The sequence below is a fragment of the Bufo bufo genome, chromosome 1, assembly GCF_905171765.1.
Source record: "Bufo bufo chromosome 1, aBufBuf1.1, whole genome shotgun sequence".
Classification (NCBI taxonomy): Eukaryota; Metazoa; Chordata; class Amphibia; order Anura; family Bufonidae; genus Bufo; species Bufo bufo.
The window spans coordinates 152,690,512-152,707,273 of NC_053389.1; the positions used below are offsets into that span (position 1 = coordinate 152,690,512).

At 48.9% G+C, this 16,762-nt stretch overlaps 1 protein-coding gene across 2 annotated transcripts in view; it reads right to left on the minus strand.

The window, feature by feature from the left end:
* Positions 1-6,147: 6,147 nt before the first annotated feature.
* UBE4B (ubiquitination factor E4B) overlaps positions 6,148-16,762 on the minus strand; it is a 92,326-nt gene continuing 81,711 nt past the window's right edge. For both annotated transcript variants that reach the window (XM_040430783.1, XM_040430792.1), the window contains one exon: positions 6,148-7,357. In XM_040430783.1, the coding sequence (XP_040286717.1) occupies positions 7,296-7,357 (62 nt within the window). In that variant the 3' untranslated portion in view covers positions 6,148-7,295. The remainder of the gene's footprint in view (positions 7,358-16,762) is intronic.

Sequence of the window (16,762 nt, forward strand, 5' to 3'; positions counted from 1 at the left end):
TCATTCCCACGAATGCTAGAGGGTCATGCTCCTTAGTCAGGTTAGTCCCCGCCTCCTACATTGCTGATGGTCACAAGGATCTGATGGTGCAGAGGAGGGTGAGTATGGAAAGAAGGACTAGGAGGGAGCTGTTATCTGCAGGGGACCGTCCTTGGGTATGGTTTCCGTCATGGACCGGATGGGGTATAGAATTTATGAAGCGGCTGAACAAATTTTCTACCATAGTGGATGAGATGTTCAACGAGACAGTCAAAGCATGAGAGAAGTCTCCTTCGAACAGCGACAGTTAAAAACTCTTCTCCTCCAGGAGAAGATGGCTCTCTACTATCTTTTAGCTGAAAAGGGGGGTTTCTGTGAATTCATCGGGGAGGATTGCTGCACCTGGGTGGAAGATACTGGTGACAAGGTTCAAGCCCATTTAGATAGAGTTAAGGCGTTACAGGGGCAAGCACGTGTGATTGCAGATGAAGGTTGGAATCCCTTTAAAGGTCTGGGGGGGCTTTGGTGATATGTTGTTTTCTATAGGATCGTGGCTTAAGGAAATAGGAGTGTATGTCCTGTTACTGCTGTGCTTTCTATTTCTTTTCTATGTGGCGGTGAGAATGACCTGCTGCTTGATGAATCGAGTCGCGAGGAGTCGTTCAGAGGACCACGTTATGATCACAGAGAACCAACGCCCGGAGCAACCGAATTCTTACTCCAGGAGAACCGACCCAAGAAGAACCACCGCATTTTAAGGAACAGTCATGGAGAATCACCCTTCCTTTTGAAGGCATTTCTTTATTAGAGACACTTTAGAGACTTTTCACTGTCACCACCCTTGCCGGACATCGCGGTCAAGCAACCGAAGAGGCCCAGGCCAGGTTCTTCTTGTTAGTTCATCTGTAGTGTAGCATGTTCCCCTTTACATGTTTATTCCCTTTAGAGGTCTGGTTTGAGTGATTGTAGTGTTAGGGAGCCGCTGAAATGACGACATATGGCGAAAAAGGGGGGAACTGTTGTGGAAAAATTATTGTTCGCCGTATGGTCGCCATCTATCCTATGGAGATGCGCAGATCCGTTCGCACCGCGCAGAAACTTTCGCACGATGGTCTGGTCGTCCTGACCTGTAGCTGATTTGTGCCCGGCCTGGTATTACTGCAGGATACCAATGTCATGGCCCCGGCTGAGGCGGGAGGGATGGGGACTGTCGAACAAAGATTTCTTCATCCACGAGGATAAGCGCGGCAACGGAAAGGGCGCGAATAAGTGTGTGCGCGATCATTCACATCTTCGCCAGCCAATCACTTCATACCATAACCTGAGAGGCTTATTACGCTTTGGCCAAAATGTACACCAATGCCTCATCCAGCATAGAGGCAGGGCAGAATGCTATTGCATTTGTATTTTGAGTTTGTATATGTATTTCGCCATAGCGATGTGCACCTGCATACAGGGTTGTGCTGACTGAAATCACCCACATTTTTTCTTTGTAGTATATATTGGAGGCGTGGCGATCTCTATGCAGTCATGCACACCTGACCAGTCAATCTGTCCTGGAGGCTGGTTTTAAAGTCAGTATAAAACTGAGTCTGCTTATATAGCACCTACCAGTAGCCATTTGGCTCCAGGAGAAGTATAAAGTGGGCTCAGCATGCATGTTGGTACTTGCATCCCTGGATCCGATGAAAGCTGTAATGGCACCGGACGGGGTTAAAAGCAGAGTGTGCTTGGCGTGCATGCTGCACCTGCACTCCCTGGACTTTGTGTGGCTGTCATGGCCCATAAACAGGTAGGAACTAGTGTTAGGGACCACTCCATAGAGGCGACCTTGACGTGGTGAGTGGCTTATTACGCTTTGGCCAAAATGTACACCAATGCCTCATCCAGCCTAGAGGCAGGGCAGAATGCTGGTTGCAGAGATCTATTGCATTTGTATTTTACGTTCATACCATAACCTGTCTCCCCATTGGTAATGATCGTAAGACCGCCTTCCAGCCAATCATTTCATACCATAACCTGTCTCCCTATTGGTCATGATTGTAAGACCGCCTCCCATCTTCTGGTGTAAATAAACCACGCCTAGCTGTTGGAAGCAGGCACATTATTGGATCCTACTTGAGAACGTCTCTGATGTTATTTTGGAGGAATTGCGCACACATCGACGCACACTACAGCAAGGATTTCCCGATTGTACTTCTGGCGGTCGTTTTCGGTTGTGAGAACGAGACAAAAGAGCAAACGGCGATATCATGACTGATGGCTGACTGGTGCTGCAAGATGAGAATTCAGAGGTGGAAGTGGAGGAGAAGAAGGGGGGGGGGGGGTTGCAGCCACTAATGTAGGTGGTGTCTGAAATCCTGATGGAAGTAGGGCCCGCAATCCTTGGCATCGGTAGCACCTGTGCCATCCAGGGTACGACTCGCTTCCGGCCTCCACAACGTTCATCCAGTGTGCAGTCAGGGAAATGTAGCGTCCCTGGCCAAAAGCACTTGTCCATGTGTCAGTCGTTAAGTGGACCTTCCCAAACACTGCATTGGTCAGGACACGGGTGATTTTACGGGACAAATGCTGGTGTAAGGCGGGGATGGCACACAGGGAAAAATAGTGGCGGCTGGGGACTGAGTAACGAGGGACGGCTGCCGCCATCAGGCTGCAGAAAGCCTCAGTGTCTACAAGCCTAAATGGCAACATTTCCAAGGCCAGCAATTTGAAACGCATTTAGTGCTATGACTTTTGGGCATTTGCGCTTTCGTTCAAAGGCCTGGGGTATGGACATCTGTACGCTGAGCTGGGAGACAGAAGTGGATGTGCTAGCTGATGGTGCTTGCGGAGATCCAGGTGCATGGCGGGAGGCATCCGAGCCTGCGTCTTGGACAGGGGATTGGCCAGCACTTAACACAGGGGAAGAGGAGGCAGTGGCGTGACCCGCAGACACTGATTGTGGACCCCGGCGTTCAGACTACCTATTAGGGTGCTTTGATGCCATGTGGCATTGCCGTTGACTTATCTTCTTCTGACTGTGGATGCTCAAGAGTTTGGGAATCAGTGCACAAGATCTCCTCATGTCCCTCTTCAAGCGGGCTTGGCGAGAGGCCCAAATCAAGGAATGGCTCTGAAAAGAGCTCCTCGGAATAGCCGAGTGTGGGATCACTTGTTTGCCAAGACTCTCCCTGGTGGGAGGAAGGAGGATCAGAGTGAGGATTCTGTTGACCAGACTCTTGGCTACGGCGACTGGACTTTGTGGAAGACAGGGTGTTGCTTAATCGGCTGGAAGCATTATCTGCTGCAATCCAACCGACCACCTGGTCGCACTGGTGTGACTTCGAGAGTGGTGTCCTGCGCCGCCCTGCAATCTAGGACATGAAGCTAGGTATCATGGATGAGTGTTTCTTGTGCTCTGGCTGCAGGCACAGTTTCACAGCAGCCTCTGCGTGCACCATCAGCAACACGGCCTCTTCCCAGTCCCTTACTGCTCACCTTGAGCATATTAAATAGTATATATGCTTGCAAGTATGTCACACGTACAGTAGCGCAGGTTGTGTAAGTGTATGCGCAAATATATTAGACTGAATTTCACAGATATTTAGGATGCGCAAACGTTATACAGGAGATGTAGCGCAGGTAATGAATGTCGTCACCAGCGGCCAAACAAATGCGCTGAATGTCACAGATATTTAGGATGCACTAATGTAACACAAACAGATAAAAAAAAATGGTGTGGTGTTACACAGGCAGGAAGTGCTCAAACCCATATGCAGTTGTGAATGTATATACAGGGGAGCAAATCCTGCACTTGTGACCCGTTGCTAATGGCGATCCCCAGCAAAAATGCATACAGTGGAGGATGCCCGCAGCGGACCACAATAAACATCCTACACAAGATAGCAATTATGTAGATGTAATAACCAATATAGCAAAATAATAATATTAGCAAACACAGGTGCACTCTGCGGTCTTCCTAAACCCTCAAACTGATGTTAAAATTGAGAGATTAGCCAACATATCCTACTGTGGAGGACATGTCTGACCCCGAGCACCGCGCCAAGGTTTCTCAAGTAGCTTGGATGCTAACACTCACTTACCTGTGCAGTATGGGCAATACCAGGGGCCAGTGGGCGAATTACAGGAGCGTGAGGTCCGACTCACAGACAACTCACCAGTTACCTCCAGCATGTAACCATGCTTGCAATGGAAGGAGGGAGGAGTCTGCGAGTCCCACTCAAGACTGGCTGATGTGGCCCAGGCCACGCAATTGCACCTAAATGTAGCCTGTAGATGGAAAACAGGCTCATTTAAATTGGAGTTTATACACCTCCAAGCCTCTCTATATACAAACAAATAAAAATTGTGTGGTGTTACACAGGCAGGAAGTGCTCAAACCCATATGCAGTTGTGCATGTAAATACAGGGGAGCAAATCCTGCACTTGTGGCCAGTTGCTAATGGCGATCCTCAGAAAAAATGCATACAGTGGAGGATGGCCGCAGCGGACCACAAGTACCACAATAAACATCCTACACAAGATAGCAATTATGTGGATGTGATAACCAATATAGCAAAATAATAAGTCCACACTAGGATATGTTGGATAATCTCTAAATTTTAACATCAGTTTGAGGGTTTAGGAAGACCGCAGTGTGCATCTGTCTTTTCTAATATTATTTCGCTAATGTAACACAACAGCTGTAGCAGATGTTGTGTCACTGTCAGCAGCGGCCAAACAATTGCACGCAATTTAGCACAGGTTGCGCTAATAATATATATTGCAGCCAGATAAAACAATAGTCCTTAAAAGGACTTTTGGGTCTCTAACACCTTTCAACACTAAACAATTCCTGTCCCTACACTACCTGTCTCTTCTGCTGCAGCTCTCCCTAAGACTGAGCCGAACCACATGTCATCAGGTTCTATATAGCACCCGATGACGCGTTCAGGCCAGCCAATCACTGTAATGCCAGTAACCAACATGGTTACGGCATTACCGTGAGGGCCAGTACTCCCCCGCAAGTTTATTGGCTGCGTAGAAACAAACGTGCGAACACTGATGTGCCGAGCATCCCGATGCTCAAGTGAAATTGGTGTTCTGCCGTGTATGCTCACCCAACACTTCTGTGTGTCCCTTCTCTCTCCCCCTCGTTCTGTCCTCCTCTGTATAGTCTCCTCCCCTCCCTTTTTTTTTTCCTTCTGGCTTCACCCGTCATCTCAGCCATATGTATACTGTTAGCTGCTCACAACATGATCTTTTGACCTATCCATTTGTTCATCGGTGTATGATCTGCACAGTTTGGAATAAACTTCTTCACGATCTACAAGGTGTCAGCCGATTCAACTAAGATCGATGGTTACCGCTATCTCATCACAACTGTAAGTTACAGAGATCACACTTTCAATACTTAGACTAGAGAGGCAGAACAGGGTCGAACACCTCGGACCCCTGCCGATGTGATATTGATGACCTATCCTGATAAAGTCACAATGCTGACTTTATCCATGATTAGAAGAACATGGCAGATTTTTTCCAAGATCTATTTATAAGGGACCTTTTTCGACTGCGATGTAAAAAAATGCATCAAAAACCATGACCATGCGTGGATTTTTGGGCTGCAAGTCTTGTACACGTGATTCAGATTAAAATCATAAGCTTCAGAGGAAGTTCACATCACCGTTATTTTTCCGTTCTTCAGAAGAACCGAGAAATAAAGAAAAAAAAATGGATTCCGTTAAAAACAAAAAACCAATCTTGCATACAGATCTTTTTTTCCTCATCTAAAATAACAGATCTGTGATGGAAATATCAAACATATGCCATATGTGCATAACTGGTGCACAGGATCATTTTTTTTTTTGCAGGATTCCTCAGTTCTTCTTGGGAATCAGAAGAACAGAAAAATAACGATGATGTGAACTCCCTCTAACCTGTACAAGCCGTATGGGTAAAAACAGTAGTGCAAAACCGCAATAACTCACAGGAAAACAACATGCAGTTTTGTGTGTGTGTTTTTTTTTCTACCACACAATCAAAAAATAGGCCTGTTCTAGGGTTACATCTGGTATCACAGCTCAACTCCACTAAATGGATGGAAAACCCCGTTCCTGTGGCCCACCCTGTGAAAATGTAAGTGCACCTGCCAGTGCATCGATAAAAAAAAACTCAGTGCACAGTCTCTGCAATATTATCATTTATTGTTTTTTTTTTTTTTTTAGTTTTTCCCAGAATCCATAACTCAGTGGGAAGGAGGGAGTAGTTTCTGAAGGAAAACTGAAAATAGGGGAAACACATTTTTTTTCTTTTTACAAGTTTAACTTTAAAAGTTCCCTGCCTTTCCACTTGAAGAGAGTACAGGAATTCAAGTATGCTGTGGAGGGCAGTAATACAAAAAGGTTTCATTTAAAAAAAAAAAAAAAAAAAAGCAAAAAAGAGAAAAGAAAAAGGAAACCTTTGCACATCGCCAGTCCCCCTGGCACCAATCACTTTGGTAAGGCTAAACAATAGGTGCAAACTGAGATTTTGCAAACAGGGCATTATCCTCTCACATAGGAAGAGAGGGTGCAAAGCAAGGTTGGGGTGTCACATGTCATACTGTTACCTCCCCTCAATCTCAAGAAAGCAAGCAATAAAAAAAAATATAAAAAAAAATGCCAGTGCTGCTCTTTCAAAAAAAAACTTTTTTTTGCTGCACATGAAAGCATAAAGAAAGGAAGAAATCGAGAATCTAAAGCCTGTGATAAAACATTTGCAGTCGCCAAGCTTAAAACAAATATACTCATAATATATAAATATATATTTGGTAATATATATCATATATTATACAGATAAGAATCATAAAAAGCGCTTCACAAATCAGACTTTGCTTTGGGTCCCACAACCATCATAGCGCATCTTGGAGGAGGAGGCGGAGTTAACAATGTGAGTGCCAAGACACTTCCTGTAGACAGATATTTCCTGTAGACTTTCACAGTGGAGAACAGAGAGAGAAGGGGAAAATGAAGGAAAGGGTGTTGTAGCAGCAGAAACCAAAAAAAATAAAAAAATACAAAAACAAAAATGATACATTGTTGCAGTCAGCTTGTTGCCAGCTTGTAGTGAAACCATGATGTTTTCTGTCCACCTGCTCTCCACCACGGATGAACTGAAGGTCTCCGCCTTCTGGGCTGTAATTGCTGGCCTTTTTTAAGAAAATATAATCCCCTTTTGTTTATTCCTCATTGGGTGAGCTTGTCAATGGATGTGATATTATTTAAATATATGTACAGGGATTCATCTGCTGTGGCTGCCTCCAAAAATGACAAACCTCTCTGCAATTCTTCACCACGTCATTGGTCAGCACTTTGTTTCTCTCTCATCCATGCATGGATTCTCTCCTTAAGTTCTGGCACTGAAATAATGCAATTAGTTAATTTTGCTGGATAAGAATATGTACAGCTTAAGGGTCCATTCACACGTCCGCAAATTGCGGACCCGCAAAACACGGACACCGGCCCATGTGCGTTCCACATTTTGCGGACCGCACATGGCCGGCACTATGATAGAAATGCTTTTCTTGTCCGTGGCTGCAGACAAGAATAGGACATGTTCTATTTTTTGCGGGGCCGCGGAATGGAAGTGCGGATGCAGACAGCACACTGTGTGCTGTCCGCATATTTTGCGGACCCATTGAAAATGAACAGGTCCGCACCCGTTCCGCAAAATTGTGGAACGGATGTGGACCCATTTTGCGGACGTGTGAATGGACCCTTAGGCTCCATTCACACTACAGTGAAATTTTTTTTTTTGTTAAAAACGGATAAACAGTCTGTACATTTTTTTTCACTGATGCCTTTCTGAGAAATGGATGTCAAAAACAATCCCCTTCAATTGTATGGGGCTGTCCATCAGTGAAAACAGACAGGACAGAATATGCTCTATTTTTTTACATCCGTTATTCACTGGACAAAAATAAATAAATGCTGTGTGAATTAGGGTTGTTTCGGGTATCGAATTTTCGATACCCAATCGATACTTTTGCCTGGTATCAACCTCGATATTAGGATTTGCCTTTTTTCGATACTAGGCTTTGCTATTGCGCAGTCTAGTATCAGAGAACAAGGAGCGTGCTGCTGTCAGCGTGCTCCGTGTTCTCCTCAGCAGCACAGGGGAGAAGGAAGCACTCTCTCCTTCCCCGCTGTGCCGCTGCCACCAATGAGGAGAGAGGGACAGGCGCACTGCGCCACCAATGAAAACAAGATTTTTGTGAACTCACCTGTAAAATCAGTTTCTCGCTTAGTTCATTGATGGACACAGGACCGTGGGTATAGCTGCTGCTGCCGCTAGGAGGCGACACTAGGCTGAAAAGTGATAACTCCTCCCCTGCTGGCTATACCCCCTCCAGCCTGGAGAGAGCATATCAGTTTGTGCCCAAGCAAGAGTAGGAAAAAAAAAATATAAACATACTGAAATCACCAATAACCCAACAAATGCCAGTCGGACCGAACCAGAACTGAGGACCATACTGGCAAATCAACCGCCATTATTTGCGGTAACATAGAAATCAATGTGTGGGAGCCGTGTCCCCCAATGAACTAAGTGAGAAAGAGATTTTACAGGCGAGTTCACAAAAATCTTGTTTTCTCCCTCGTATCATTGGGTGACACAGGACCGTGGGACGTTCCAAAGCAGTCCATGGGAGGGAAGAACCACACGCTCATGGAAAACATCCTCTCGGAAGCTTAAAGGGATTCTGTCACCAGGTTTCACCCCTGTCAGCTAAACATATGCGGCTGTTCAGGGCCTTATCAGGATTCCTAATGTGGGCTTCTAAATGTGATCCGTAGCCTTATTTTGCGAAAAAACAGGTTTTACTAACCTGTCACTCAAAGAAATAAGGTGCCCAAGGGGATGTCAAGGGATGCAAGGTGCCCACCACACCCACCGCCGTTCGTGCCCAGCGCCGCCTTTCCAGACTTCTGCACCGCCTCCTAATCCTCTGTGCCGCTGTCGCTCTCCCTCCCTTCCCCCCTCCTCCTGCTGTAAGATATCGCGCGTGCGCACAGGGCTCTGAGAGGCTGGCGCCAGAGTGCAGGTCATACCTGGGTTGAGCGAAGTGCCGGCGCATGCGCACTTCGCTTCAAGAAGCCAAATCGAGAAGTCCGCACGCGTGCATCAGGCAGAGCCCTGTGCGCACGTGCGAGATCTTACAGCAGGAGGAGGGGGGATGGAGGGAGAGCGAGAGGCGGCACAGAGGATTAGGAGGCGGTGCAGAAGTCTGGAAAGGCGGCGCTGGGCACGAACGGCGGTGGGTGCGGCCGGCACCTTGCATCCCTTGACATCCCCTTGGGCACCTTATTTCTTTGAGTGACAGGTTAGTAAAACCTGTTTTTTTAGCAAAATAAGGCTACGGATCACATTTAGAAGCCCACATTAGGAATCCTGATGAGGCCCTGAACATCAGCATATGTTTAGCTGACAGGGGTGAAACCTGGTGACAGAATCCCTTTAAGACACTGCTGCCTGCAAAACTTTGCGGCCCAGAGCAGCGTCTGCTGATGCAAAAGTATGCACCTGGTAGAAACCTGGTAACGGGTGCAAGAAGACCAAGTCGCTGCCTTACACAGCTGTGAAGCAGAAGCATGGAAGAAACAAGCCCAAGAAGTGACCACTGCCCTAGCAGAGTGGGCCGTAATACAGAGGGGCGGTGCCTTGCCCCAGGAACAGTATGCCTCAGCAATTGCCAAATAAATCCACCTGGTAATCGTCACCTTGGAGGCTGCCTAGCCTTTGTGAGGACCTTCAGGAATAACTAACAGAGTCCGTACAGCGGAACGACCTAGAAATGGATAAGTAAATTCTCAGAGCCCGAACCACATCCCACTGATGGAGAGATCGCTCCCTAGGATGTGAGGGAGAGGGACAGAACGAAGGGAGAACGATGTCTTTGTTTAAATGGAAGGCAGAGACTACCTTTGGCTGAAATGAAGGTACTTGGGGGAGCACTGCCTTATCTTGGTGCAGAATAAGAAGAGGCTCCTTACAAGAAGGCGCTGCCAAATCCGAAACACGCCTGATGAATGTGATCATCACAGGAACGCAACCTTCCAGGAAAGGATAGGGAGGGGAACTGCGTCCAGAAGCTCAAAAGGAGCAGATTGGAGGGAACCAAGGACAAGGTTTAAGTCCCCAGAGGGTAAGGAGGGCGATACGGAGGAACAGTGTTAGCCACCCCTTGAAGAAAGGTCTTGACCTGGGTCTATTCTGCTAAAGCAGGGATGCTCAACCTGTGGCCCTCCAGATGTTGTAAAACTACAACTCCCACCATGCCCTGCTGTAGGCTAATAGCTGTAAGCTGTCTGGGCATGCTGGTTGGGCATTCCTGTGCTAAAGGACGCTGGGTTCGCCCATCTACTTACTTCTTGTTTCGGTGAGATCCCGCGCCTGCGCACTCAGTCAGTCAGCCGGCGCATGCGCACTGCGATGCCCATTCCTTGTACGGCATGACAGTAATCAATGCGCATGCGCCGGCTAACGAGTGCACAGGCGCGGGATCTCGGCGAAACAAGAAGTAAGTAGATGGGCGGTCAGAGGGAAAGGATGGGCGGGCAGAGGGAAAGAATGGGCGGGGGGAAGCGACGATAAGGCTGAGCTAGCTGGGCACCTACGAGGGTAACGCCGCCCATGGGCACTTGCGAGCCCTCATTTGCATATGCTACTAAGTTGTTTTTTGCCGGTTTTATAAGTCCAGGATTGCTCATAAAAGGTAACGTTTTTATTAACTGTAAGGTTGCTAGAAAGCTATGGGAAGGGTTAAAAAGGTGAAACTTTGATGACAGACTCCCTTTAAGGGACTAAGAGTAAGACCCAAATCCAGGCCTGATTTCAGAAAGGAAAGGATGGTGGGAAGTGAGAAGCGCAGTGGAGGAAGACCACGTTCCTCACAGAAGCGCAGGAAGGACCCCCAAGTTCTATAATACATCTTGGATGAAACTGGTTTCCTGGCCTTAATCATGGTGTGAGGTAAATCCCGCTGCTTTAGAATGGCGGTTTCAACAGCCACGCTGTCAAACGTAGCGACTCTAAATGCTGGTGGAAGGTCCCTGGGAGAGAAGATCGACTCTAAGCGGAAGAGGCCAAGGCATTCTCCTAGAAGGAGAATGATATCGGCGTACCACGCGCAACGGGGCCAATCCGGAGCAATAAGAATCGTCTGGATGCCCTCTATCGTTATCCTGAGCAGAACTTGGGGCAGGAGGGAAAAGAAGGGAAGACGTACAGTAGAGAGAACCGGTCCCATAGTGCTACTAGTGCGTCAACAGCGCAGGTCCGGGGATATCTTGTCCGAGAGAAGAAGACAGGGAGCTTGTTGTTGAGCTTGGACGCCATCAAGTCCACTCCCGGTTGGCTCCATGGAGACAAATGAAGTCGAACACCTCCGGGTGTAGGGACCACTCTCCCGGATCCACAGTCGTTCGACTGAGGAAATCCGCCGTCCAATTCTCCAGTCCCGGAATGTAGACCGCAGATAGAGCTGAAACATACGTCTCCGCTCACTGCAGGATTCTGGCAGATTCCTCCATCACCGCTTGACTGCGGGTTCCCCCTTGATGATTGATGTAAGCCACAGCCGTAGCGTTGTCTGACTGGATCCGAATCAGCCGGCCCCTCAGGAGAGGGGTCCAATTGAGGAGAGACCGATGAATGGCCCGGAGCTCCAGGATGTTGATTGGTAGTCTGGATTCCGACTGAGTCTATACGCCTTGGACTGTCCGGGATGGGAAAACTCCGCCCCAACTTTGAAGACTGGCATCGGTTGTTATGACTGTCCATGAGACTGGGAGAAAGGATTTCCCCGACTCCAAAGTTTGGGCCGAGAGCCACCACCTGAGTGCCAAACGCACCCTTAGGGCCAGAACGATGTGACGGTCCAAGGATTCCGGTGACTTGTCCCAGGATGACAAAATCGCCAGTTGAAGGGGACGGGTGTGAAATTTTGCAAACTGAACTGCCTCGAAGGAAGCGACCATTGTACCCTAGACCTTCATGCAAAACCGGATCGATGTGCACCTGCGCCGGAGGAGAAGTCGGATCAACCGCAGGAGGGCTAGCCGCTTGTCCAGAGGGAGTCGCACCAACGCCGCGTCGAGGATCATGTCTAGATAAGGGAACATTTCTGGAAGTTCACCAGGCAGCCGACCCGCGCCAGGGTATCCAGTGTGATACGCAGACTGTCCTCATTCTGAGGTTGCCGTTTCGACCAAAATGTCGTCCAGATAGGGAATCAGGGTGATGCCCCTGGTACGAAGAAGTGCCAGGTGAAGACTCGCGGTGCCGTCGCCAAGCCAAAGGGAAGGGCTACGAACTGGTAGTGATGGGGCCGCACTGCAATGCGGAGGACGACAAACAGGTTTGAATAAAAACCTGTGAATTGTTCCGTCAAAGGAACCGGGGAGATCACCCCCCGCACGAGGAGAGATTGATAGAGGAGGGGACGCAAGCTCGATCTTGTAACCCGAAGTTACTATTTCGAGCACCCACACGTCTGAGAAGTGGGCCCGCCACACTTCCTGAAAAAGGAGTAGTCGGCGGTGACCCCCCCCCACCACCCGAGAGGACTGCTTGCCGGTCGAGGGACAGAAAGGCTGTGCCCGCGGGCGCCAGGCTGGTTGAGGCCTCAGAATGGCTTCTTCTGCTGGTCCTGCGTGGAGGACCTGGGAGGGGCTCCTGCTGTCAAATGCACGCCAGAGAAGCAGCGAAAGGACTGGGCACAGGCACTTGTCTGCTTAGCGCGAAACGTGCGCCTGGATTTGCCTTGTGGGAGGTGGGCACTTTTACCGCCCATAGCCTCGGAAATAATTTCATCTAGCCGGGCCCCGAATAATCGGGAGCCGGCAAAAGGAAGGCTGGTAAGGGAACGCTTTGACAAAGAGTCCGCTGCCCAAGCCGTAAGCCAAAGTTTGCGCCTCTAGGTTACAGCGAAAGTTGATGAGCAGGCAACAAGTGCACCCGGGTCTAAGGAAGCCTCACAGAGGTACTTCCCCGCCTGTGAGAGCTGCAGAGCCAAGCACTGGAGCTCAGTTAGTGGGAGGTCCGCCGCCAAGTCTTGGTTTAACCTGAGTGCCCACTCCGAGACCGCCTTAGCCATCCAAGCGGAGGTGAAAATGGGCCGAAGCGCTGAGCCACTTGCCTTGAAAATCGACTTCGTCCAAGAGTCCATATGGCGATCCACAGGATCCTGAGGAGCTGAGCCATCAGCCACCGGAATGGCGGTGTGTTTGGCGAGGCGCACTACTGGAGGGTCCACCTTGGGAGGAGAGGACCATTTAGCCACCCAATCTGCCGGAAAAGGGATAAAGCAGATCAAGCCGCTTGGACGTGGTAAAGCGACGATCTGGATGGTTCCACGCCTTGGCAGTGACAACCGAAAAGTAGTCATGCAAGGGGGAAGGCTTTAGGAGTTTGTCCTGGAACAGAGAAAACACACTCCCTGGTGACTCTTGGAGGGTGAGTCATCAGGCACCTGGAAGGTGCCATAGACAGCAGAAACTAAGCTGTCCACCATGGAAGCAACCTTGAAAGATTGTTCTGGATCCATATCCGAGTCTGAGTCACCCATCTCCCCATCGGACAAAACTTCCCTTGGGAGGGAGGATGCCTCAGAGCGTGACCCATGGGGGGAGGAAATGCTGAGGCGTCAGAGGAGGAATGAAGTCCTGCTCTGGGCCGTTTGTGCGAAGGTCTGCCCCTTTTAAGGCGCTCTCCTGAGGAGGGCGCAGACTGCGCAGGTGGAGATTTATAAACCAAACGACCCATGAGACAGAGGGTGAATTGGGATATATTATTAGAGAGGTCCTCCATTGCCAGAGATAAGACACGGGCCCAATCCGGTCCCACGCGGTCAAGGAGGTCATGCGGCTGAGTTGGCTGGGGGGGGCAGAACACAGCATGCGGATCATATAGAGTCCGGCTGGCTGCGAGGGAACTTAATTTTGCATTTCACACATGCATAATAAGTCGCGGCTGTTGGCATGCGGAGGTCACTAGTGGGTTCGGACATGGCTGCCCACTACTGTTCTCAAGGTTGTAGAGGGAAGGAACCGTCCTACCAGCATGCAGGGGACTCAGGCCCTGTGGTCCCTGAAGAAGCGTGCTGTTGGCTGAAGCTGGATCCACGTGAATGGCTGGGGACCTGCTGAGTTCTCCGAGCCGCAGCAGGAAGCCTAGCCCCCGTCCCCTCGCGTCACTGTGGGAAGCGCTGATTACGGTCTACACTCCACAGAAGCCTGGGTCTAAATTTTCGGCACGCGGCCGACCGGGAGGCACATCCGGTCGGCCGGAGAACGGAGGGACCCGGAGCAGGTGCCCGCGGCCCAGGAAGAAGCCAGTGTGGGCCGGAGCCCGAAATCCGGGAAGGCCCAATATGAAGCCTGGGCCTAAAGTGAAACGTGGCCGGCAGGGAGGTACCAGGGGAAGCAGTAACAGCGCGGGCCACCTTTCAGAGATGCATCCCAGCGTCCCTAACTACCTCGCTGACACCCTCAAGAATTAAAGAATCTAAATCACCTACCCTAATGTGGTGACTCAGAGGGGAAGAGGGGTGCAGGATAATACTCACCCAATCCCGGTTACTCACCCCATCTTCATCCTCTTCTCTTCACCCCACCTCAGAGTACCAGCAGGGTCACCTCTTCAGCAGCTGGCACCCGAAGTGGCAAGAGACTGGAATGGCGGGGGGTCTCGCCGGATCCAGGTGACCCTTTGGCTGACGGGAAGCAGGGCTGCCCTGGTCCACCTTTGCTTCTTGTGGGAAGTCGAGCGGTGAGAGAATCCGACACCGGCCTAGTTCCCGGGGTAGACAGAGGGGCTAGGCGCCTCTGTTTCCCCTACCTAAAAAGGGAAAGAGATAAAACAAAAAATAAATAAAAAAATAACAAAAAGGAAGCCGCCCTGCAAGCAGGGACGTCTGCCTCCTACGACACTAAGCTAAAAACTGATATGCTCTCTTCAGGCTGGAGAAGGTATATCTGGCAGGGAAGGAGTTATCACTTTTCAGCCTAGTGTCGCCTCCTAGTGGCAGCAGCAGCTATACCAGTCCTGTGTCCCCCAATGATACGAGCGAGAAAGTAAATGTTTAATACAAATACCGGAGACGGATGCTCGCGGGGAGCTGCAATTAGCGGCAGTTAACCCCTCAGGTGCCGCACCCGCCTACTGTATTAAATGTTAATTATATTAACATTGGTGGCTCAGTACACCCTCCCCCCCTCCTCCCCAATATTAAAATCATTGGTGGCGCAGTGCGTCCCTTCCCCTCAGATGCCCCCCCCCCCCATGGTACTAAAATCATTGGTGGCGCAGTGCGCCCCCCCCAACCGGTATTAAAATCATTGGTGTCAGTGGCCACAGGGTCCCCTCCCCTCCTCCTCATTGGTGGCAGTTCCGACCGGAGCCCCAGCAGTGTAATCCTGGCAGCCAGGACGCTACTGAAGCCCTGGCTGCCATAGTCAGCTCCCTGCTGCTGTGTGTACCATGCACAGGGCAGCAGGGAGAGTGTGAGATCCTATTCACCCTGATAGAGCTCTATCAGGGTGAATAGGACAAGGGATTAAAAGATCCCAGGTTCTAGCCCCTAAGGGAGAAAATAGTTATTAAATAAAAATAAAAAAAATCATCAAAATATCAAGTATAAATCACCCTCTTTCCCAATTTTTCATATAAAATATATAAACAATAAATAAATAAAACATATCGCCACGTCTGAAAAGTCCAAACTATTAAAATATTTTTAAAAATGTCCTATGCGGTGAGCGTGGTAACAAAAAATAATAAAAACTGCGCGATTCGCCATTTTTTTTAGTCACCTTATCCCCCCCAAAAATAGGATTGGACTTTTCTATTATGGGCCGGACGTTCCATAAAATGCGGAATGCAAGCAGCTTTTTTTTGGCGTTTTATTTTTTTTGCGTGGTATCAAATAGTATCAATAATTTTTTATAGTATCGAAACCGAATCAAAATTTTGGTATCGACACAACCCTAATGTAAATAATCCCATAGTCTAACACCTATTTGTACCTTTAACTTCCAGCAGTAATAGCAAGAGCAGAAAGGCACTACATAGAATCATAAGAAAATATGCTCCAGAATTGTTATTACATGGGGAATGAAAGGGGCTGTGCCAGTAATTGGCATTTGCCCCTCATGGTGTCATTGAGACCTATATTAGGTTTTCTTGGTGGCTATGTCTCTCTACCCCCTATGGCTCCCTTCTTTCCCTCCTTTCTCCTCAGGTGAATCAAAGGTCAGCCGGCAGCTGAGTAAAGGATTGGCAAGAAATGGTTGCTGACCAGTTGCTGGGCAAAGGGCTATTTTTAACTGAATCAATGGATTGGTCAAGGGCAAGTTTCGGCGGGAAGAGATGGTGTATTTATAGAGGCAACTCACCATTGGGAGCTCTGTCAGCGGCTGGAAAGTGAAGGAGGAAGATCGTATCCCGCCCACCCTCCCAATGTTTTAGTCGCGGTCTTTGAGAAGGGGGGAGTTGGGGGGGGGGGGGGGGTTAGTCGCTCAGCCTTACTGGGTGGACTCTTGATGAGTAGTGCACTAATGGACTTGAGTTAATATTGGTGGGAATTTCAATGGCTTAATAATTTATGGAATGTTATTATTTATGGTTACCCACCTCCCCTTCCCCAGTTAATAAAGACCGCGGCCATTTTTATCCACAATGGTAGTCTTGTGTATTTATTATAATGATAAGGTTAAATTGTCGAGTATGGCACCATGAAAGTGGTTACTAAAACAGACATGTCAGG